The following is a 25,531-nucleotide window of genomic DNA, read 5'->3' as shown; positions in this document are numbered from 1 at the left end:
GGGACCTCTTGGCCTCTGGCACAGCCTCGCCCCAGTGGTCAGTTGGCTTTAGTTTAACATGCGAGCGCTGCACACAGGCTTGCCCTGGGATTTCTGAAAAATTCCAAAGGGACTGACTGGAGAGGACGTCTATACCACCAGCCAGACAGCTCCGGCCAAACCCCCACGCAGCAGTTCTTCATTATTCTCCAGAGCAAGGCCTGGAAGAAGAGTCGAAGCTACTAGAGACCAGGAAAGGGCTGCAGGACTGAGACGAGATGTCACCAGGCTGCGGCCTTACACCTTCCCGACCCCAAAGCCCTGTCCCTACGAAGGCCTATCAGACCGGATTCATGCCACACTGCTCAGTGATTCTGAAGCACTTATTGCCCTGATGGCACAGGGTGTTCCCTGGGCAGTTTGGCTGCAGCCCAACTCCTCCCCTCCCCCCATGCACTTTTACACAAGTGTGTAAAGGAGACCCTTTTATTGCAAAGAGATTTTCAGTCTCTCGGGGAATAGGACCAGGGGCTTTTCTGGGGCCTCAGTCTTGGGCACTGGCTTTCAGAGCTGCTTTGTACTTCCCTGTCATTTCCCTGGGCAATGGCACCAGGCCCGGGCAGGGCACCTGCCCCTCCACCTCACAGATGCACTCCCGCAGGCAGTACTTTCGGGGACCGAAGTGGGCTGGGTGAGAAAGCTGTTTTTTCTCCTGCTCCTCTCTCTCGAGGGTTTTCCTGCCAAAGAACACAGACAGCAACAAGGCGTGGGTGACACGGCTCCAAGCCGCTGGGAAGTGGGAGACTTCTCAGCCGAGTGAGCCCCAGCATCTGCCAGGGAGACCTCCTACGCTGCTCCCTACTCCCCCCGGGCCTCCGGGGCTGGGGGGTGCACAGGAAGGCCTGCAGCCCGGTGAAGGGTAGCAAGGGGTGACCCCAGCTCTGAGGACAGGCAATCAGGACCAAGGGGCCTGGAAGTGCCTTTGTGCACTTTCTCAAGACAGACTTTCCCATCTTCCCTGCCTCCATTCACGGGAAGAAAAGCAATGTGTCACAGCAGGCTCTGGGGTTGGTCACCCACTAGCTCCAAGCTGAAATTCCCCAAGAGGGACATGGTCACAGCCATAAGGGTGCGCGTTTCAGATGCCTCTCAGCTCCCCGTGGACCCAGGAGGAAAGGACCATCTTTATCTTCACGGTGCAGGGAGCTGCAGCTCAGAGGTTCAGGCGCACAGACTCCGGCCCGCTCTCTGGTCTGCATCCGAGGCTCCTGCCAGAGTCCGCCCTCTCAACACCCCTCCCAGCGCGCCCATCTCCTCCCTCTCACATCTCTGGGCCAAGACGTTTGCACCCCTCCAGATCAAGCCCAACAACTCACTCATTCTTCCCCAGAATCTTTTTGATGTGCTCCATGATCTCCTTATTGCTCTTGGTCTCCACGTCCACAAGGACTTGCTCCCCAGAATCTGGAAACAGGAGGAAAGGGGGGGAAGAAAGCTGAGAACACAGCAAGGCACTGCCTGGCCTCAAATGATGGTGATTTGGGATTTGCTTTTAGAGGAGAAACATTTTAACGGTCAAGTAAGTGTTTATGTAACCAATTATGCTGCCCTTTTTCCGTATTTCTTTAGATGTGAGCATACATAAACTTTAGGTATGTAGAAAAGCATACATACTATTTTAAATAGAAACTCCATGTTCATGGATAGAAAGATTTAGTATTGTTAAGATGGCAATCCTACCCTATCAGTCTATGGATTCAGTCAATCCCTACCAAAAATCCTAGCAGGTGTTTTTGTAGAAACGGAAAAATTGAGCCTAAAATTCATGCAGAGGACCCAAAACAGCCAAAACAACCTTGACAAACAAGAAAAAGGGAGAACATTCACTTCCCAATTTCAATTTTACCACAGGCTACAGTAATCAAGTCAGTGTGGTACTGAGCAAAAGAACAGCCTATAGAGATGGAACTGAACTGGGTCTAAATTTATGGTCAACTTATTTTCAGCAAAGATGACAAGACAACTCAGTGAGGAAGAAGAGCATATATCTGATAAAGGACTTGTATCCTGACTAAAGAACTCTCACAATTCAATGTCAAAAAGACAATCCAAAGAAAAAAATGGGCAAAATATCTGAATAAACATTTAACAACAACAAAAATTGATAATAATAAGCACATGAAAAGATACTCAATATCATCAGTCATTAGGAAAATACAAAATAAAACCAGTGAGATATTAAGGTAGCTAAAATTTTTTTAAACACAATACCAAGTGTTAGTGAGGATGCAGAGTAACTGGAACTTTCCTAAATTCCTGGTAAAAATGCAAAATCTTACAGCCACATCAGCTAGTGAATTAAGACACACAAAAAAGAAATTAAAGGATTGGAAAGGAAGAATTTTATTTGCAGATGTAATGATTGTGTATGTAGAAAATCCTAAGGAATTTAGAAAATAAAAACTTCTAGAAATATGAATTACCAAGATTGCAAGACACAAGGCCCATGTACAAAATCAGCTGTACTTCTACAAAGTTGTTTGGTGCTGACCAAAGAACTGAAGAATGAAAAATTTAAAAATACCATTTACAGTAGTCACAAAACATACTCAATATTATTAAAATGTCCAGGGACTTCCCTGGCAGTGCAGTGATTAAGAATCCGCCTGCCAATGCAGCGGACATGGGTTCGAGCCCTGGTCCAGGAAGATCCCACATGCCACGGAGCAACTAAGCCTGTGCACCACAACTACTGAGCCCGCGCGCCTAGAGCTCATGCACCACAACTACTGAGCCTGCGCGCCTACAGCTCGTGCACCACAAATACTGAGCCCGCGCGCCTAGATCCCATGCTCCGCAACAAGAGAAGCCCCCGCTCGCCCCAACTAGAGAAAGCCAGCGCACAGCAACAAAGACCCAATGCAGCCAAAAATAAATAAATTTATTTTTTTAAATGTCCATTATCCTCAGTGATCTATAATTCTGAACAAAATCCCAGCAAGCTTTTTTTCTAGAAACTGGCAAGCAGATTTTAAAGTCAATATGGAAATGCAAAGAACCTACAAGGGCCGAATTAATCTTGGAAAAAAAGGGGGGGTGGGGAACAAAGTTGGATTTACACTTCCCGATCTTAAGACATATTATGAATTACAAAAACCAAGACAGTGTGCTATTAGCATAAGGACAGACATATAGATCAGTTAAAGAGGATGAAGAGTTCAGAAATAAAATCGAATAGCCAAAACAATCTTAAGAAAGAAGAACAGAGCTGGAGGAATCATGCTCTCTGACTTCAGACTACACCAGAATGCTACAGTATTCAAAAACTGCAAGGTACTGGCACAAAAAAACAGACACATAGACCAGTGGAACAGAATAGGGAGCCTAGAAATAAACCCACACATTTATGGTCAATTAATCTACCAGAAAAAAGGCAAGAACATACAATGGAGAAAAGACACTCTCTTCAATAAGTGGTGCTGAGAAAACTGGACACCTACATGTAAAAGAATGAAATTAAAACATTTTCTAACACCATCTACACAAATAAACTTAATATGGATTAAAGACCTAAATATAAACACTAGCTACCATAAAATTCCTAGAAAAAACATAGAACACTCTTTGAAATAAATCGTAGCAATATTTTTTGGGGATCTGTCTCCTAAAACAAAGGAAATAAAAGCAAAAATAAACAAATGGGACCTAATTAAATTTAAAAGCATCTGTACAGCAAAGGAAAACATAAAACAAAATGAGGGACTTCCCTGGTGGTCCAGTGATTAAGACTCTGTGCTCCCAATGCAGGGGGCCCAGGTTCGATCCCTTGTCAGGGAACTAGATCCCCCATGCTGCAACTAAGAGTTCGCATGCCGCAACTAAAAGATCCCGCATGTGGCAACAAACACCTGGCACAGCCAAGTAAATAAATAAATACTTAACCTGATTAAAAAATGGGCAGGAGAACTGCATAGACATTTTTCCAAAAGGAAATGCAGATGGCCAACAGGCACATTAAAAGATGCTCAAGATACCTAATCATCAGGGAAATGCAACTCAAAACCACAATGACATATCACCTCACACCTGTCAGAATGGCATTCATCAAAAAGACCACAAATAACAAAGGTCGGTGAGGATGTGGAGAAAAGGGGACCCTTGTACACTGTTGCTGGGAATGTAAATCGGTGCAGCTACTATGGAAAACAGTATGGAGGTTTCTCAAAAAAACTAAAAATAGAACTACCACATGACCCAGCAATTCCACTCCTGAGTATATACCTGAAAAAAAACACACTAATTCAAAAAGATACATGCATCCCAATATTTATAGCAGCATTATTTATAATTGCCAAGATATGGAAGCATCCTAAATGCCCATCAACAGATGAATGGATAAAGATGTACTATACACACACACACAATGGGATATTACTTAGCCATAAAAAAGAATGAAATTTTGCCATCTGCAGCAACATAGATGGACTTGGAGGGCATTATGCTAAGTGAAATTAAGTCAGAGACAAATACTGTATGATAGCACTTATTTGTGGAATCTAAAAAATACAACAGACTGGTGAATATAACAAAAAAGAAACAGGGCCTCCCTGGTGGCGCAGTGGTTGAGAGTCCGCCTGCCGATGCAGGGGATACGGGTTCGTGCCCCGGTCTGGGAGGATCCCATATGCCGCGGAGCGGCTGGGCCCGTGAGCCATGGCCGCTGGGCCTGCGCATCCGGAGCCTGCGCTCCGCAACGGGGGAGGCCACAACAGTGAGAGGCCCGCATACCACAAAAAAAAAAAAAAAAAAAAAAAAGAAACAGACTCAGAACAAACTAGTGGTTACCAGTGGGGAGAGGGAAGGAGGGAGGGGAAACATAGGGGTAGGTGAGTAAGAGGTACAAACTATTATATATAAAATAAGCTACAAAGATACACTGTACAACATGGGGAATATAGCCAATATTTTATAACAACTATAAACGGAGTATAACCTTTAAAAATTGTGAATCACTATATTGTACACCTGTAACTTATATAATATTACTGTACATCAATTATACTTCTTTTTTTTTTTTGCTGTGCCATTCGGCTTGCAGGATCTTAGTTCCCTGACCAGGGATTAAACCCGCTCCCTTGGCAGTGAAAGCACGGAGTCCTAACCACTGGACCTCCAGGGAATTCTCCCATTTTAACCAGCTTAAAGTGTAAAATTTGGTGGTTTTTAATGCCCCCACAATGTTGTGCATCCATCACCACTATCTAGGTTCCAGCACTTTCTCATGACCCCAAACAGAAACCCTGTACCCATTAAGCAGTCACTTCCTATTCCCCACACCACCCCAGCCCCAGCCCCTGACAACCACTTCCTATCCCTATGGCTTTGTCTGTTCTGGACACCTCACACAAATGGAATCACACACTATGTGGCCTTTTGCACCTGCCTTCTTTCCGTTGGCATGTTTTCAAGGCTCATCCGTGTTGTAGCATGTGCCAGTACTTCATTCCTTTTCATGGTTGAATAATATTCCACTGAATGAATATACAGATTTTGTTTATCCATTCATGGTCAATTTTTCTGACAAAGGTGCCAAGGAAACTAAAATAAAGGAAAGGATTGTCTTTCAACAAATGGTGCTATAACAGCTGAATATCCCAAATCTAAAACACCTAAAATGAACCTCAATCCTTATCTCACTTAATACACAAATAACGAGATCATAGACCTAAATGTAAATCTAGGACTCTCCCAGTTTTGAAACACAGGAGAAAAATCTTTGTGACTTTGGGGTAGGCAGAGATTTCTTGGACAGGACACAAAAAGTACTAAACATAAAAGTAAACAACTGAGGGCTTCCCTGGTGGCGCAGTGGTCGAGAGTCCACCTGCCAATGCAGGGGACACGGGTTCGTGCCCCGGTCTGGGAGGATCCCACATGCCGCGGAGCGGCTGGGCCCGTGAGCCACGGCCACTGAGCCTGCGTGTCCGGAGCCTGTGCTCCGCAATGGGAGAGGCCACAACAGTGAGAGGCCCGTGTACCGCAAAAAAAAAAAAAGAAAAGAAAACAACTGATAAGCTAGAATTCATCAAAATTAAAACTTCTGCTCTTCAAAAGACACCATTAAGAAAATGAAAAGGCAGCCATAGACAGAAAATATTCACAATACATCTGACAAAGGAACTGAATCCAGAATATATAAAGAACTCAGCAAGAAAAGAGCCCCCGCTTATTTTTTAATGGACAAAAGATCCAAACAGACTCTTTACAAAAGAAATAAATGAATGGCCAATAAGCACATGGAAAGATATAGGGAAATGCAAATTAAAATGTCAAGGAGATATATAGGCACTGGAATGGCTGAAAAGACGTATGTGATGAGAAGAATGGCCCCCAAAGGTACCCCCTAGTCCCCCAGAATTGTGAATATAACACCTGACATGGCCAAGGGGCCTCTGCAGATGAAATTAAACCTAAGGACCCAGAAATGGGGAGATTCTCCTGGATAATCTGGCAGCCCCATTAATCACAAGGTCCTTAAAGTTGGAGACCCTCCTGGGCTGTGGTCAGAGGAACGTGTGACTGTTGGAGAGGGCCAGACACGAACGCAGCTGGCTTCGAGGATGAAGGGACCACGAACCAAAGCGTGTGGGGGTCTCGGGCCTCCCTCGTGGCGCAGTGGTTAAGGATCCGCCTGTCAGTACAGGGGACATGGGTTCAAGCCCTGGTCCGGGAAGATCCCACATGCCGCAGAGCAACTAAGCCCACACACCACAACTACTGAGCACGCTCTACAGCCTGCGAGCCACAACTACTGAAGCCCGCACTCCTAGAGCCCGTGCTCTGCAACAAGAAAAGCCACCGCAATGAGAAGCCCGCGCACCACAAAGAAAAGCAGCCCCCACTCACCGGAACTACAGAAAACCCACGCACAGTAACTTAGACCCAACACAGCCAAAAATAAGACAGAAAGAATTTAAAAATAAATAAATTGAGAACGTGGGGGCCTCTAGAAGCTGGAAAAGGCATGGAAACGGATTCACCCTAGTGCCTCCAGGAAGGAAGGCTCTGTGAACACCTTGATTTTAGCCCATGTTGGACTTCAAACCTACAAAACTAAGATGAGAAATCTGTATTACTTTAAGCCACCAACCTCGTGGTGATCTTACAGCAGCCACAGGAAATGCAGATGAGCAACAGGACCCGTTTGGGTGACGACGGGGGGCCAGCAGGACCCCTCACCCTGCGGACTGCAGGGACAAATGGCATAACCATTTTGGAGGCCTGTCTGGGTGGTTTCTAAGAAGGTCACGTGCCTATGCTGTGGCCCAGCAAGCCCATCCTGAGCCTGTGCCCAGGAGAACTGAATACCTAGGTCCACAGAGACATGCACCTTCCCAAAACCACCCTCGGCAGGCAGCCGCTAACAACCCCCCTCGAGCAAGACCCTCCTTGGAGGAGTCTCTGGGACCCGCTGCAGCAGCAGAGCTAAGCCCACCCGGCTCTCCCAGGTCCCCGTCCAGGACCTGCCGCTTCTGCCCAACACGCAGCCAGAGCTTCCTACCGACCGGCCCCGACTTTCTCATCTGAGGCGTCTCCTGGCCAGACCTCCTTCCAGAGATGTCAGACGTGCTTTGACATCTGAAGACTCTCCCTGCCTGCCCCCCATCTCCAATAAACCTCATACTTGTAACTCTGTCTTGGCATCTATAGAAAACCCAAATGTTCATCCACAAGTGAATGGATAAACTGTGGTATGTTCTGATAATGGAGCACTACGCAGCAATAAAAATGAATAAGCTACTGATACACATAACATGGATGAATCTCGAAAAGACAAGTGAAAACCAGACACAAAAGAACATATGCTGTGAGATTCTATATTAGGTTCTGAAAAAAATAAAACTAACTAGTCTATGGTGAAAGAACTGCTAACAGAGGGAATTCCCTGGCGGCCCCAGTGGTTAGGACTCTGTGCTCACTGCTGAGGGCCCGGGTTCAATCCCTGGTCAGGGAACTAAGATCCCACAAGCTGTACACTGCGGCCAAAAAAAGAAAAGAACTGCTAACAGTGGTTGCTCCCCTTGGGAGTGGGAACTGGGAACTGGAAAGCAGTACTGGGAGACTTTTTGGGTCTTCACCAGGAAACAGTGACACAGGCCCGTCACATCTATCAGAACTCATCACTCCACGCACGTAAGACCTGTCCATTTTATTATGGGTAAATTATACCTCAATAAAGTTAATTTTTTAAAACGCCAACACGAAATATATACACGAAATTGCCAACCACCACCATTCTCCTTGCCTCCACCTTGCTCTAATTTTCTTTTCTCCATAGCACTCATCTTCTAACAAACCATGTAATTGAGTTTCTTGTTCATTCTATCTCCTCCTGCTGGAATATCATCTCTACAAGGCTAGAGATCTTTGTTTGTATGGCTCCCTGACACCCCAAGCACCTAGAACAGTGCCTGGGTCCTAACAGGAACTCGATACATATTTGCTCCTAACAGGAACTCGATACATATTTGCTGAATGAATGAAAGAACATCATCATTTTCCTTCCTGACGAATTTCCCAGTCTATACTTCACTTGATTCTCGTAACCGTGTAAGGAAGATGTTTGGCCTTCCCCTAGAAATATGTAAGTGGGAACATTACTCGCTCAGGATCAGAATGACTGAGTAGAGAGTTGGGCTAGAACATATGGTCTTCTGACTTCCAGGCACTGAGCCCAATTTAACTGAATAAATCTTCATGTTTGCTCCTCACAGGGACAGGAGAGCATCATGTAAATGCATATGGTCCACAGAGGACACACGCAGACACATACACTGTTCAAGAGAATGTGGCCAGCACTGAGAGACGTGCCCTGAGAGAAGGGAGAGGCCAATCTAAGGTGCAGGTAAGGTTTCCTGAGTGAAATGGTGCCCAAGCTGAGTCCCAAAGGATTTAATTTTTAATTAAGCAAAGAAAAGTAGAAAGGGGATTTCCAGCAAAGGAACCGACATGAGCAAAGGCAACAAAGCACAGTGCGGCAAGGGAATCTGGGAAGACTAGCCCATGTGACATGAGGCGTATGTAGGAGATGTGGCAGCAACAGGAGATGCGGCTGGAGAGGGACAGACCAGATCTGCGCAGTCACTGTGTGCCAGGTATAGGAGCCAAGGTGACAGGACCAACGTAGGTTTACAAGTGCTCCCATCTCAGCCCCCGCTGACTGCCACACAGGAGGAACATGGGAGGAAAGTCAGGCCTGGGTCACGGCAGAGGGTCCTGCACTCACCTAAATAGAACCGCAGAAAGGGTGTTGGCGTCATGTTCTTAAACATCATGATCTGTACCCAGGGGTTCTTGTACTGGATCTGAGGTATGTTGAAAAACACGAATTTCCTGCAAAACAGAAGAAATTAAACCCATGAGAGTTTTTAACCGAAAACTGTATGCACCTGTGTATTCTTCTAAAGAGAAAGTCCAGAACTCATCAGATTCTAAGAGGACCCTGCCCGCCCCCGAAAAGGTGGAGGTAGGAAAAGCAGGTCTCAGGAATCCACTAACGTGTTGTCTCAATGTGGGTGTTGGGACTCTTGGTTTGTCATTTTAGGGAAAAGAAATCTATATCCCTATCTCACGTTGCATATTAGCCTAAAACTCACCAAAACAGAAGTATAAATATAAAAATGAAACCATGAAATGTCCTCAGTCTTGACTGGTGTGACAGCTGCACAGTGTGCTCACATGAGAAGCTGTGTATCTACAGGTGAGCACTTTATGTAAATTATACCACAAGTTAAAAATAAAGGAAACCATGAAAACAAACATGGGGAATACTTTTACAGTCTAGGAGTGGAGAAACCTCTAAACTCAGAAGGTTTAAAACACAGATAGGGCTTCCCTGGTGGCACAGTGGTTAAGATTCTGCCTGCCGCTGCAGGGGACACGGGTTCGAGCCCTGCTCGGGGAAGATCCCACATGCCGCGAAGCAACTAAGCCCGTGCGCCACAACTACTGAGCCTGCACTCTAGAGCCCACGAGCCACAACTACTGAGCCCACGCACCTAGAGCCTGTGCTCTGCAACAAAAGAAGCCACCGCAGTGAGAAGCCCGCGCACCGCAACAAAGAGTAGCCCCAGCTCACCGCAACTAGAGAAAGCCTGCATGCAGCAACAAAGACCCAACGCAGCCATAAATAAATAAATAAAACCTCTGCAAGGCAAACTTTACCAAAAACAAAATTAACATTTGCCAAACAGGAAGAAAAATGTTTGCAAAACACAAAACAAAAGGTTAATTCCCTTGATATAGAGTTCTGCACATCATTAACACCATTTATAATGCAACACTAGAGGCAAAGGCCACAGACGGGCAGAAACCCACATGGCCTATCACAGGAAGGATCCTCAGTATCTTCCCAAAAAAGTCATAAATTGCATTTAGGGTAAGATGGCGGAAGAGTAAGACGCGGAGATCGCCTTCCTCCCCACGGATACACCAGAAATACAGCTACACGTGGAACAACTCCTACAGAACACCTACTGAACGCTGGCAGAAGACCCCAGACCTCCCAAAAGGCAAGAAACTCCCCACATACCTGGGTAGGGCAAAGCGGAGAGATCCCCACACAGAGGATCGGTGCCGAGCGGCACTCACCAGCCCGAGAGGCTTGTCTGCTCGCCCGCCGGGGCGCGCAGCGCTGGAAGCTGAGGCTCGGGCTTCAGTCAGAGCGCAGGGAGAGGACTGGGGCTGGCGGCGAGAACTCAGCCTGAAGGGGGCTAATGTGCCACAGCTAGCCGGGAGGGAGTCCGGGAAAACTCTGGAGCTGCCGAAGAGGCAAGAGACTTTTTCTTCCCTCTTGGTTTCCTGGTGCGCGAGGAGAGGGGATTAAGAGCGCTGCTTAAAGGGGCTCCACAGACGGGCGCGAGTCGCGACTGAAAGCGCGGAGCCCAGTGACGGGCGTGGGACGCTGGGGCTGCTGCTGCCGCCGCCAAGAAGCCTGCGTGCGAGCGCAGGTCACTGCCCACACCGCCCTTCCGGAAGCCTGTGCAGCCCGCCACTGCCAGGGGTCCCGGGATCCAGGGGCGGCTTCCCTGGAAGAACGCACGGCGCGCCTCGGGCTGGTGCAACGTCACGCCGACCTCTGCCGCTGCAGGCTCGCCCCGCAATCCGTGCCCCTCCCTCCCGCCCGGCCAGAGTGAGCCAGAGTCCCCGAAGAGGCTGCTCCTTTAACCCTGTCCTGTCTGAGCGAAGAACAGACGCCCTCCGGCGACCTACACGCAGAGGCGGGGCCAAATCCAAAGCTGAGACCCAGGAGCTGTGAGAACAAAGAAGAGAAAGGGGAATCTCTCCCAGCAGCCTCAGAAGCAGCGGATTAAAGCTCCACAATCAACTTGATGTACCCTGCATCTGTGGAATACAGGAATAGACAACACATCATCCTAAATTGAGGAGCCCGGAGTCAGTGCTGTGCCTGAGGTGGGAGAGCCAACTTCAGGACACTGGTCCACAAGAGACCTCCCAGCTCCACATAATATCAAACGGCAAAAATCTTCCAGAGATCTCCATCTCAACACCAGCACCCAGCTTCACTCAACGACCAGCAAGCTACAGTGCTGGACACCCTAAGCCAAACAACTAGCAAGACAGGAACACAACGCCACCCATTAGCAGAGAGGTGGCCTAAAATCATAAAAAGTCCGCAGACACCCCAAAACACACCACCAGACGTGCACCTGCCCACCAGAAAGACAAGATCCAGCCTCATCCACCAGAACACAGGCACTAGTCCCTTCCACCAGGAAGCCTACACAACCCACTAAACCAACCTTAGCCACTGGGGACAGACACCAAAAACAACGGGAACTACGAACCTGCAGCCTGCAAAAAGGAGACCCCAAACACAGTAACATAAGCAAAATGAGAAGACAGAAAAACACACAGCAGGAGAAGGAGCAAGATAAAAACCCACCAGATCTAACAAATGAAGAGGTAATAGGCAGTCTACCTGAAAAAGAATTCAGAATAATGATGGTAAAGATGATCCAAGATTCTATTTCCCAGATCCAAAATCTTGGAAATAGAATAGACAAAATGCAAGAAACAGTTAACAAGGACCTAGAAGAACTAAAGATGAATCAAGCATCGATTAAAAACACAATACATGAAATAAAAAATACTCTAGATAGGATCAATAGCAGAATAACTGAGGCAGAAGAACGGATAAGTGAGGTGGAAGATAAAATAGTGGAAATAACTGCTGCAGAGCAAAATAAAGAAAAAAGAATGAAAAGAACAGAGGACAGTCTCAGAGACCTCTGGGACAACATTAAACGCACCAACATTCGAATTATAGGGGTTCCAGAAGAAGAAGAGAAAAAGAAAGGGACTGAGAAAATATTTGAAGAGATTATAGTTGAAAACTTCCCTACTATGGGAAAGGAAATAGTTAATCAAGTCCAGGAGGCACAGAGAGTCCCATACAGAATAAATCCAAGGAGAAATACGCCAAGACACATATTAATCAAACTGTCAAAAATTAAACACAAAGAAATCATATTAAAAGCAGCGAGGCAAAAACAACAAATAACACACAAGGGAATCCCCATCAGGATAACAGCTGATCTCTCAGCAGAAACTCTACAAGCCAGAAGGGAGTGGCAGGACATAATTAAAGTGATGAAGGAGAAAAACCTGCAACCAAGATTACTCTACCCAGCAAGGATCTCATTCAGATTTGATGGAGAAATTAAAACCTTCACAGACAAGCAAAAGCTGAGAGAGTTCAGCACCACCAAACCAGCTTTACAACAAATGCTAAAGGAACTTCTCTAGGCAAGAAACACAACAGAAGTAAAAGACCTACAATAACAAACCCAAAACAATTAAGAAAATGGGAATAGGAACATACATATTGATAATTACCTTAAATGTAAATGGACTAAATGCTCCCACCAAAAGATACAGATTGGCTGAATGGATACAAAAACAAGACCCATATATATGCTGTCTACAAGAGACCCACTTCAGACCTAGAGACACATACAGACTGAAAGTAAGGGGATGGAAAAAGATATTCCATGCAAATGGAAACCAAAAGAAAGCTGGAGTAGCAATTCTCATATCAGACAAAATAGACTTTAAAATAAAGACTACTAGAAGAGACAAAGAAGGACACTACATAATGATCAAGGGATCGATCCAAGAAGAAGATATAACAATTGTAAATATTTATGCACCAAACATAGGAGCACCTCAATACATAAGGCAAATACTAACAGCCATAAAAGGAGAAATCGAAAGTAACACACTCATAGTAGGGGACTTTAACACCCCACTTTCACCAATGGACAGATCATCCAAAATGAAAATAAATAAGGAAACACAAGCTTTAAATGATACATTAAACAAGATGGACTTAATTGATATTTATAGGACATTCCATCCAAAAACAACAGAATACACATTTTTCTCAAGTGCTCATGGAACATTCTCCAGGATAGATCATATCTTGGGTCACAAATCAAGCCTTGGTAAATTTAAGAAAATTGAAATTGTATCAAGTATCTTTTCCGACCACAATGCTATGAGACTAGATATCAATTACAGGAAAAGAGCTGTAAAAAATACAAACACATGGAGACTAAACAATACACTACTTAATAACGAAGTGATCACTGAAGAAATCAAAGAGGAAATTAAAAAATACCTAGAAACAAATGACAATGGAGACACGACGACCCAAAACCTATGGGATGCAGCAAAAGCAGTTCTAAGAGGGAAGTTTATAGCAATACAATCCCACCTTAAGAAACAGGAAACATCTCGAATAAACAACCTAACCTTGCACCTAAAGCAATTAGAGAAAGAACAAAAACATCCCAAAGTTAGCAGAAGGAAAGAAATCATAAAAATCAGATCAGAAATAAATGAAAAAGAAATGAAGGAAACGATAGCAAAGATCAATAAAACTAAAAGCTGGTTCTTTGAGAAGATAAACAAAATTGATAAACCATTAGCCAGACTCATCAAGAAAAAAAGGGAGAAGACTCAAATCAATAGAATTAGAAATGAAAAAGGAGAAGTAACAACTGACACTGCAGAAATACAAAAGATCATGAGAGATTACTATAAGCAACTCTATGCCAATAAAATGGACAACCTGGGGCCTCCCTGGTGGCGCAGTGGTTAAGAGTCCGCCTGCCGATGCAGGGGATACGGGTTCGTGCCCCGGTCTGGGAGGATCCCATATGCCGCGGAGCGGCTGGGCCCGTGAGCCATGGCCGCTGGGCCTGCGCGTCCGGAGCCTGTGCTCCGCAACGGGAGAGGCCACAGCAGTGAGAGGCCCACATACCGCAAAAAGAAAAAAAAAAAAAAAAAAAATGGACAACCTGGAAGAAATGGACAAATTCTTAGAAATGCACAACCTGCCAAGACTGAATCAGGAAGAAATAGAAAATATGAACAGACCAATCACAAGCACTGAAATTGAAACTGTGATAAAAAATCTTCCAACAAACAAAAGCCCAGGACCAGATGGCTTCACAGGTGAATTCTATCAAGCATTTAGAGAAGAGCTAACACCTATCCTTCTCAAACTCTTCCAAAATATAGCAGAGGGAGGAACACTCCCAAACTCATTCTACGAGGCCACCATCACCTTGATACCAAAACCAGACAAGGATGTCACAAAGAAAGAAAACTACAGACCAATATCACTGATGAACATAGATGCAAAAATCCTCAACAAAATACTAGCAAACAGAATCCAACAGCACATTAAAAGGATCATACACCATGATCAAGTGGGGTTTATTCCAGGAATGCAAGGATTCTTCAATATATGCAAATCAATCAACGTGATACACCATATTAACAAATTGAAGGAGAAAAACCATATGATCATCTCAATAGATGCAGAGAAAGCTTTCGACAAAATTCAACACCCATTTATGATAAAAACCCTGAAGAAAGTAGGCATAGAGGGAACTTTCCTCAACATAATAAAGGCCATATATGACAAACCCACAGCCAGCATCGTCCTCAATGGTGAAAAACTGAAACCATTTCCACTAAGATCAGGAACAAGACAAGGCTGCCCACTCTCACCACTCTTATTCAACATAGTTGTGGAAGTTTTAGCCACAGCAATCAGAGAAGAAAAGGAAATAAAAGGAATCCAAATTGGAAAAGAAGAAGTAAAGCTGTCACTGTTTGCAGATGACATGATACTATACATAGAGAATCCTAAAGATGCTACCAGAAAACTACTAGAGCTAATCAATGAATTTGGTAAAGTTGCAGGATACAAAATTAATGCACAGAAATCTCTGGCATTCCTATATACTAATGATGAAAAATCTGAAAGTGAAATCAAGGAAACACTCCCATTTACCATTGCAACAAAAAGAATAAAATATCTAGGAATAAACCTACCTAAGGAGACAAAAGACCTGTATGCAGAAAATTATAAGACACGGATGAAAGAAATTAAAGATGATACAAATAGATGGAGAGATGTACCATGTTCTTGGATTGGAAGAATCAACATTGTGAAAATGACTCTACTACCCAAAGCAATCTACAGATTCAATGCAATCCCTATCAAACTACCACTGGCATTTTTCACAGAACTAGAACAAAAAATTTCACAATTTGTATGGAAACACAAGAGACCCCGAATAGCCAAAGCAATCTTGAGAACGAAAAATGGAGCTGGAGGAATCAGGCTCCCTGACTTCAGACTGTACTACAAAGCTACAGTAATCAAGACAGTATGGTACTGGCACAAAAACAGAAAGATAGATCAATGGAACAGGATAGAAAGCCCAGAGATAAACCCACGGACATATGGTCACCTTATCTTTGATAAAGGAGGCAGGAATGTACAGTGGAGAAAGGACAGTCTCTTCAATAAGTGGTGCTGGGAAAACTGGACAGGGACATGTAAAAGTATGAGATTAGATCACTCCCTAACACCATACACAAAAATTAGCTCAAAATGGATTAAAGACCTAAATGTAAGGCCAGACACTATCAAACTCCTAGAGGAAAACATAGGCAGAACACTCTATGACATCAATCACAGCAAGATCCTTTTTGACCCACCTCCTAGAGAAATGGAAATAAAGACAAAAATAAACACATGGGACCTAATGAAACTTCAAAGCTTTTGCACAGCAAAGGAAACCATAAACAAGACCAAAAGACAACCCTCAGAATGGGAGAAAATATTTGCAAATGAAGCAACTGACAAAGGATTAATCTCCAAAATTTATAAGCAGCTCATGCAGCTCAATAGCAAAAAAACAAACAACCCAATCCAAAAATGGGCAGAAGACCTAAATAGACATTTCTCCACAGAAGATATACAGACAGCCAACAAACACATGAAAGGATGCTCAACATCTTTACTCATTAGAGAAATGCAAATCAAAACTACAATGAGATATCATCTCACACCAGTCAGAATGGCCATCATCAAAAAATCTAGAAACAATAAATGCTGGAGAGGGTGTGGAAAAAAGGGAACACTCTTGCACTGCTGGTGGGAATGTGAATTGGTACAGCCACTATGGAGAACAGTATGGAGGTTCCTTAAAAAACTACAAATAGAACTACCATATGACCCAGCAATCCCACTACTGGGCATATACCCTGAGAAAACCATAATTCAAAAAGAGACATGTACCAAAATGTTCATAGCAGCCCTATTTACAATAGCCCGGAGATGGAAACAACCTAAGTGTCCATCATCGGATGAATGGATAAAGAAGATGTGGCACATATATACAATGGAATATTACTCAGCCATAAAAAGAAATGAAATTGAGCTATTTGTAATGAGGTGGATGGACCTAGAGTCTGTCATACAGAGTGAAGTAAGTCAGAAAGAGAAAGACAAATACTATAGGCTGACACATATATATGGAATTTAAGAAAAAATGTCATCAAGAACATAGGGGTAAGACAGGAATAAAGACACAGACCTACTAGAGCATGGACTTGAGGATATGGGGAGGGGGAAGGGTAAGCTGTGACAAAGTGAAAGAGCGGCATGGACATATATACACTACCAAATGTAAGGTAGATAGCTAGTGGGAAGCAGCCGCATAGCACAGGGAGATCAGCTCGGTTCTTTGTGACCGCCTGGAGGGGTGGGATAGGGAGGGTGGGAGGGAGACGCAAAAGGGAGGGGATATGGGAACATATGTATATGTATAACTGATTAAATTTGTAAAATAAAAATAAAAAAAAAAATTAAAAAAAGAAACAGGAAACATCTCGAATAAACAACCTAACCTTGCACCTAAAGCAATTAGAGAAAGAAGAACAAAAACATCCCAAAGTTAGCAGAAGGAAAGAAATCATAAAAATCAGATCAGAAATAAATGAAAAAGAAATGAAGGAAACGATAGCAAAGATCAATAAAACTAAAAGCTGGTTCTTTGAGAAGATAAACAAAATTGATAAACCATTAGCCAGACTCATCAAGAAAAAAAGGGAGAAGACTCAAATCAATAGAATTAGAAATGAAAAAGGAGAAGTAACAACTGACACTGCAGAAATACAAAAGATCATGAGAGATTACTATAAGCAACTCTATGCCAATAAAATGGACAACCTGGGGCCTCCCTGGTGGCGTAGTGGTTAAGAGTCCGCCTGCCGATGCAGGGGATACGGGTTCGTGCCCCGGTCTGGGAGGATCCCATATGCCGCGGAGCGGCTGGGCCCGTGAGCCATGGCCGCTGGGCCTGCGCGTCCGGAGCCTGTGCTCCGCAACGGGAGAGGCCACAGCAGTGAGAGGCCCACATACCGCAAAAAGAAAAAAAAAAAAAAAAAAAAAATGGACAACCTGGAAGAAATGGACAAATTCTTAGAAATGCACAACCTGCCAAGACTGAATCAGGAAGAAATAGAAAATATGAACAGACCAATCACAAGCACTGAAATTGAAACTGTGATAAAAAATCTTCCAACAAACAAAAGCCCAGGACCAGATGGCTTCACAGGTGAATTCTATCAAGCATTTAGAGAAGAGCTAACACCTATCCTTCTCAAACTCTTCCAAAATATAGCAGAGGGAGGAACACTCCCAAACTCATTCTACGAGGCCACCATCACCTTGATACCAAAACCAGACAAGGATGTCACAAAGAAAGAAAACTACAGGCCAATATCACTGATGAACATAGATGCAAAAATCCTCAACAAAATACTAGCAAACAGAATCCAACAGCACATTAAAAGGATCATACACCATGATCAAGTGGGGTTTATTCCAGGAATGCAAGGATTCTTCAATATATGCAAATCAATCAACGTGATACACCATATTAACAAATTGAAGGAGAAAAACCATATGATCATCTCAATAGATGCAGAGAAAGCTTTCGACAAAATTCAACACCCATTTATGATAAAAACCCTGAAGAAAGTAGGCATAGAGGGAACTTTCCTCAACATAATAAAGGCCATATATGACAAACCCACAGCCAGCATCGTCCTCAATGGTGAAAAACTGAAACCATTTCCACTAAGATCAGGAACAAGACAAGGTTGCCCACTATCACCACTCTTATTCAACATAGTTTTGGAAGTTTTAGGCACAGCAATCAGAGAAGAAAAGGAAATAAAAGGAATCCAAATTGGAAAAGAAGAAGTAAAGCTGTCACTGTTTGCAGATGACATGATACTATACATAGAGAATCCTAAAGATGCTACCAGAAAACTACTAGAGTTAATAAATGAATTTGGTAAAGTTGCAGGATACAAAATTAATGCACAGAAATCTCTGGCATTCCTATATACTAATGATGAAAAATCTGAAAGTGAAATCAAGGAAACACTCCCATTTACCATTGCAACAAAAAGAATAAAATATCTAGGAATAAACCTACCTAAGGAGACAAAAGACCTGTATACAGAAAATTATAAGACACTGATGAAAGAAATTAAAGATGATACAAATAGATGGAGAGATGTACCATGTTCTTGGATTGGAAGAATCAACATTGTGAAAATGACTCTACTACCCAAAGCAATCTACAGATTCAATGCAATCCCTATCAAACTACCACTGGCATTTTTCACAGAACTAGAACAAAAAATTTCACAATTTGTATGGAAACACAAGAGACCCCGAATAGCCAAAGCAATCTTGAGAACGAAAAATGGAGCTGGAGGAATCAGGCTCCCTGACTTCAGACTATACTACAAAGCTACAGTAATCAAGACAGTATGGTACTGGCACAAAAACAGAAAGATAGATCAATGGAACAGGATAGAAAGCCCAGAGTTAAACCCACGGACATATGGTCACCTTATCTTTGATAAAGGAGGCAGGAATGTACAGTGGAGAAAGGACAGTCTCTTCAATAAGTGGTGCTGGGAAAACTGGATAGGGACATGTAAAAGTATGAGATTAGATCACTCCCTAACACCATACACAAAAATAAGCTCAAAATGGATTAAAGACCTAAATGTAAGGCCAGACACTATCAAACTCTTAGAGGAAAACATAGGCAGAACACTCTATGACATCAATCACAGCAAGATCCTTTTTGACCCACCTCCTAGAGAAATGGAAATAAAGACAAAAATAAACACATGGGACCTAATGAAACTTAAAAGCTTTTGCACAGCAAAGGAAACCATAAACAAGACCAACAGACAACCCTCAGAATGGTAGAAAATATTTGCAAATGAAGCAACTGACAAAGGATTAATCTCCAAAATTTATAAGCAGCTCATGCAGCTCAATAGCAAAAAAACAAACAACCCAATCCAAAAATGGGCAGAAGACCTAAATAGACATTTCTCCACAGAAGATATACAGACTGCCAACAAACACATGAAAGGATGCTCAACATCTCTACTCATTAGAGAAATGCAAATCAAAACTACAATGAGATATCATCTCACACCAGTCAGAATGGCCATCATCAAAAAATCTAGAAACAATAAATGCTGGAGAGGGTGTGGAGAAAAGGGAACACTCTTGCACTGCTGGTGGGAATGTGAATTGGTACAGCCACTATGGAGAACAGTATGGAGGTTCCTTAAAAAACTACAAATAGAACTACCATATGACCCAGCAATCCCACTACTGGGCATATACCCTGAGAAAACCATAATTCAAAAAGAGACATGTACCAAAATGTTCATAGCAGCCCTATTTACAATAGCCCGGAGATGGAAACAACCTAAGTGTCCATCATCGGATGAATGGATAAAGAAGATGTGGCACATATATACAATGGAATATTACTCAGCCATAAAAAGAAATGAAAAAAAAAAAAAAAAAAAAAAAAAAAAAAAAAGAAATGAAATTGAGCTATTTGTAATGAGGTGGATGGACCTAGAGTCTGTCATACAGAGTGAAGTAAGTCAGAAAGAGAAAGACAAATACCGTATGCTAACACGTATATATGGAATTTAAGAAAAAAAAATGTCATGAAGAACATAGGGGTAAGACAGGAATAAAGACACAGACCTACTAGAGCATGGACTTGAGGATATGGGGAGGGGGAAGGGTAAGCTGTGACAAAGTGAAAGAGCGGCATGGACATATATACACTACCAAACGTAAGGTAGATAGCTAGTGGGAAGCAGCCGCATAGCACAGGGAGATCAGCTCGGTGCTTTGTGACCGCCTGGAGGGGTGGGATAGGGAGGGTGGGAGGGAGATGCAAAAGGGAGGGGATATGGAAACATATGTATATGTATAACTGATTAAATTTGTTATAAAGCAAAAAAAAAAAAGGTCATAAATTAAAATGGTCCTTTTTAACCTCTTAGATTGCTAAAATAAATAAATAAATAAATAGTTTTAAGTTATAAAGTGAGGAAACGTTTCCTTAAATATATCAACTGGTTTAACCTCCCTGAAGGTCAGTTTGGAACTAGCACAGATCTTGACTCAATGTTTTCACCTCTGCCTTTAGTTATTTTCACACTTGAATACAAAGACATGTGTGAGGTTTACTGCAGCATTATTTGTTACAGCAAAGGAACAGAACAACTTAAATGCCGGGCTGATTATATAAACTATGACACAACTGTATACCGGGGTCCCTCTCCACCTGCTCTCCATCCAGAGCAGCTAACAGATATGGGCTAGGAAGTGGGCTTTCCTGCCCTCTGGCTTTGTGCTGGCTTCAGCCACAGGGAGCACTGGCAAAAGAATGGAAGGAGGAGGAGAGTCAAGGTATTTATCTCCCTGGCTCGACCCCAGGCTCAGTCCCAGCTCCACAGGCTCCTGTCAGGCAGCCCTCTTCATCTCCAGGTCCCAACAAACGTTCTCCTCACTTTTGCAGCCTAGACCCGGGGTCTTGCACTGTTCCTTGTGGTTTCTTTTCCCATCCTTACCACACCTTTGCAATTAGTCTCTTGATTAAAGCCTCCCCAATGACCCAAATTTAAATGCATTCTCTGCTTCATGCTGCCACCCCGCTCCCCACACCAGACGATGGAAAGGTGCAAGTGGTACGCGGGTAGAAGCGTGGCTGCCTGGCTTCACCACTTCCCAGTATGACCCAGAGCAAGTTACTGCTGTGTGCCTCGGTGTTTATGCCAACATGATGGCAATGCAGGACAAGTCCAGATAGCAGCTTGTAGTTTATTCTCAAGAAGAAAAAGATAGGATCAACAGAAGGCCTGACTGTGTGCCATTTGCTTGGGGAGACAGCCATAATTGGGGCAGAATCTGCAGTTAAAACAAAAGCAGTGACAATAACCCCAGGGAAAACAAAAAACTGCAAAAACAAAAAGGAAAAATAATCGAAGTGTTTGACTCAGTTGTGTACAGTGTTTACAAAGTCATAATAATTTAACAGTGAATACTGATTTATCCAAAATTCTTAAATGACTATATTGGGAGGATGGGGGGGGTCGAGTAGTATGCATGTGCTGGGGTAGGGAACGGCAATGCTTCTGGAAGAGCTAAATTCTTGCCTTCCACAGTGGCAAGTGAACAGATGAAGCCTAAAGCTAAGAAAGTAAGGAGGAGCTCTCTGAGATGGTATTTAACTATATGGGAGTAAAATTGTAATCAAATGGTTAGAGTTGAAAGTTGTTGCCTCTGGAGGATATACAATGGAGAAAAGACAGCCTCTTCAATAAGTGGTGCTGGGAAAACTGGACAGCTACATGTAAAAGAATGAAATTAGGGCTTCCCAGGTGGAGCAGTGGTTAAGAATCCACCTGACAATGCAGGGGACACAGGTTCGAGCCCTGACCCAGGAAGATTCCCACATGCCGTGGAGCACCTAAGCCCGTGCACCACAACTACTGAGCCTGTGCTCTAGAGCCCGTGAGCCAAAACTACTGAGCCTGTGCTCTAGAGCTCAAGTACCATAACTACTGAGCCCGCGTGCCACAACTACTGAAGCCCGTGTGCCTAGAGCCCGTGCTCCACAAGAGAAGCCACTGCAACGAGAAGCCTGTGCACCGCAACAGAGAGTAGCCCCCGCTCACCACAACCAGAGAAAGCCCATGTGTGGCAACTAAGACCCAACGCAGCCAAAAATTTAAAAATTAAAAATAAATAAATTTATATATATATATAAAAGAATGAAATTAGAACACTCCCTAACACCATACACAAAAATAAACTCCAAATGGATTAAAGACCTAAATGTAAGACTAGGCACTATAAATCTCTTAGAGGAAAACATTGGAAGAACACCCTTGGACATAAAACACAGCAAGATCTTTTTTTGCCCCTCCTCCTAGAGTAATGGAAATAAAAACAAAAATAAACAAATGGGACCTAATGAAACTTAAAAGCTTTTGCACAGGGCTTCCCTAGTGGCGCAGTGGTTGAGAGTCTGCCTGCCGATGCAGGGGACGCGGGTTCGTGCCCCGGTCCGGGAAGATCCCACATGCCGTGGAGTGGCTGGGCCCGTGAGCCATGGCCGCTGAGCCTGCGCGTCCGGAGCCTGTGCTCCGCGACGGGAGAGGCCACAACAGTGAGAGGCCCGCGTACCGCCAAAAAAAAAAAAAAAAAAAGCTTTTGCACAGCAAAGGAAACCATAAACAAGACGAAAAGACAACTCTCAGAATGGGAGAAAATATTTGCAAACGAATCAATGAACAAAGGATTAATCTCCGAAACAGACAAACAGCTCATGCAGCTCAATATAAAAAAAAAAAAAAAACAATCAAAGAACGGGCAGAAGACCTACGTAGACATTTCTCCAAAGAAGGCATACAGATGGCCAAGAAGCACGTGAAAAGATACTCAACATCACTAATTATTAGAGAAATGCAAATCAAAACTACAATGAGGGGCTTCTCTGGCGGCACAGTGTTTAAGAATCCACCTGCCAAAGCAGGGGACACAAATCAAGCCCAGGAAGATCCCACATGCCGCAGAGCAACTAAGCCGTGCACCACAACTAGTGAGCCTGCGCGCCTACAGCCCGCGCACCGCAACGAAGACCCAACGCAGCCAAAAATAAATAAATTAATTAATTTTTAAAAAATGGCCAGAAAAGTAAACTGCCCTGGGTCCCATGACCAGTAGGTCAAAGAATCAGGGCTGTGAGCATTGGGCTCCATCATTATCAAATTCACCTGGATCCTGAGGCGCAAGGCTGGACAAAGAACTCAATAAATTCCAGCAGCTGTTACTTCTCCCATTGCATCTTAAAGGCAAGAACACCTGGCAGAGGTGAGGAGGAACTTAGCTCTCAGACTCTGAATAAGGCAGCTCCCCACACACCCAGCAGATACCCTAAGACTTGCTAGCCCGGTGCTGTACTGGCCACTGGCACTTGGGATGCAGGGCCAGATGAAGTGCTGAGGGCACACGAACAAGCAAAGAAAGGCCGGTGGGGCTACAAAGAGCAAATCTGACAGGCTCAAACCCAAAGGGCACCAGTGGGACAGCCAAGCCCTTATCACTAGGAACAATGAAACACAGAATGGCTGTTTGGCGCCTATTTACCCAGAGTATTAAAATACTTGAGCATGCGAGTATGTGCAGGCCTATTTTGATTGGCCATTTAAAAACCAGAGATTTACATTAAAATCTTAACTTCTGGCTCCTTGATAAGTCAGAAATTTTCCATGGAGCCCAAATAGTTAAGATGTAGCCAAGCAGTGAATGGCCCCGTGAGGCAAGGCACGTTTTCAGTTTACTGCAGGCCCATCCAGACTGTCTCCCTCCTTTGTTTGTACCTGCCTGGCCTCTGCCCTGTGACTCCTGGTGCAGATGGATGGATGGATGGATGCAAAGTTGGTTATGCAGGAGTATCTGGGTGCCCATTCAGCCCTAAGACTGAGTCTTCTAGGAAGCCCTCATCCCAGCTGACCCCACGCAAGTAGGTTCAAGTTCTTGCGTTGACCTGTGGAAAGCAAACGGCTAAGGGGTACCTGCTGGCTCTCCTGAACAGTCCTGCACTGAAGGCCCCGCCATAGGGGGGCCACCCTCCACAGGGAGTTGCTCTCCAGTCTCACTCTGATCCATCCCACACACCCAATCCCACAGTTTCTGAAAGACAGGACTTGAACTCCCAGGAACAGCTCGGGGCCCAGCATCGGCACCCGGTAAATGTATGCCTAACACCTGAAAAGCCCAAATCACTGCTGCATTTCTCAGGTTCACTTCAAACCTTTCACTTGCAAGTTCCATTTAATGAGTCCCGACTCTCCTGCGGGCTGAAAAGCATTAAGGAGTTGAGGTGGGGGCCGCTGCGCAGCTCACAGACAGCCCCTTCACTCTAAGGGTCATGAGTCCTTCGAGAACGAAGCCCCCTTTCAGAACCGCCCCCTCACCAGCTGACTATGGTACCCTGGACAAGCCAGTTCCTTAACCTCCTGCGTTCCTTCATCCCTGGAGTGAAGAGAACAGTGGGGTTTCTGTAGAAATCAAACGAGCTAGTGCACGAGGAGCATTCAGAAACGCGCTGCACGTACGAGGACTCAGTAAATGCCAGCTGCTGTTACCCCTCCCACTGCACCCCCATATCGGCCCTGGGACATAGGTATCACCCCGGTCGCAACACTGAGGAAAAGCAACTCTCCCAAAGCCAGCAGGTGGAAGGGCCCGGACCCCAGCGGGTCGGTCGCCCCAGGCTGGGCTCCACCCGGACCGCGCGCCGCCCGCGGGGCACGGGTGGCTGAGGAGGCTTCGGCCTCCCCGTCAGCGCGGCCCCCACCCGGCGCGACGCGGCCCTGAGGTCCTCTTCTGCTGTGGAACCCGGGGCAGATGCCCGTCCGTGCAATGGGGGCCCTGGCGCCAGCGCAGCGCCAAGTCTCAACGACTCTTAAGTTATTGGTGCGACCCGGCGGCTCGGACTGACCTGGCGCCCTCGCCCAGTTCCCCGTGCGTATTGTAGTTCACCGTCATGACCTTCACCGAGTCCTTGAACACTACGTCCCCCTGGCCCAGGTACTGCAGGGTGCGGCGTATCGGGAAGCGGCCCTTCATGGACATGGCGGCTGCGGCGGAGGGACCACACCGCCGGCCGCGAGCCCAGCAGCGCGGAGACCAGACAAACTGACGCCGCCCAGGCGGCCCTCGCGCCGCTTCTCCTCCGCGCCGGTTTCCACT

At 44.7% G+C, this 25,531-nt stretch overlaps 1 protein-coding gene across 1 annotated transcript; it reads right to left on the bottom strand.

Moving 5' to 3' along the window:
* Nucleotides 1-449: 449 nt before the first annotated feature.
* Nucleotides 450-25,531, bottom strand: MRPS25 (mitochondrial ribosomal protein S25). Its single transcript, XM_060111299.1, has 4 exons — nucleotides 25,281-25,531; nucleotides 9,266-9,372; nucleotides 1,356-1,443; nucleotides 450-716 (listed from the first exon to the last, which is right to left on the bottom strand). The coding sequence occupies exons 1-4, from the start codon at nucleotides 25,412-25,414 to the stop codon at nucleotides 524-526; spliced, it is 522 nt and encodes a 173-aa protein (XP_059967282.1). The 5' UTR covers nucleotides 25,415-25,531; the 3' UTR covers nucleotides 450-523.

This window comes from Mesoplodon densirostris, chromosome 10 (assembly GCF_025265405.1).
Source record: "Mesoplodon densirostris isolate mMesDen1 chromosome 10, mMesDen1 primary haplotype, whole genome shotgun sequence".
In the NCBI taxonomy this organism is placed as follows: Eukaryota; Metazoa; Chordata; class Mammalia; order Artiodactyla; family Ziphiidae; genus Mesoplodon; species Mesoplodon densirostris.
This window is presented reverse-complemented; position numbering and strand designations above follow the sequence as displayed.

Bases quoted from the DNA above. Each gene is read 5' to 3' on its own strand.
- MRPS25 (XM_060111299.1), bottom strand. From the start codon at position 25,414: ATGTCCATGAAGGGCCGCTTCCCGATACGCCGCACCCTGCAGTACCTG. The intron at 9,373-25,280 runs GTCAGTCCGAGC...TCTGTTTTGCAG, and splicing joins GAACTGGGCGAGGGCGCCAG to GAAATTCGTGTTTTTCAACA. The intron at 717-1,355 runs GTGAGTTGTTGG...GTTCTTTGGCAG, and splicing joins AAGATTCTGGGGAAGAATGA to GAAAACCCTCGAGAGAGAGG.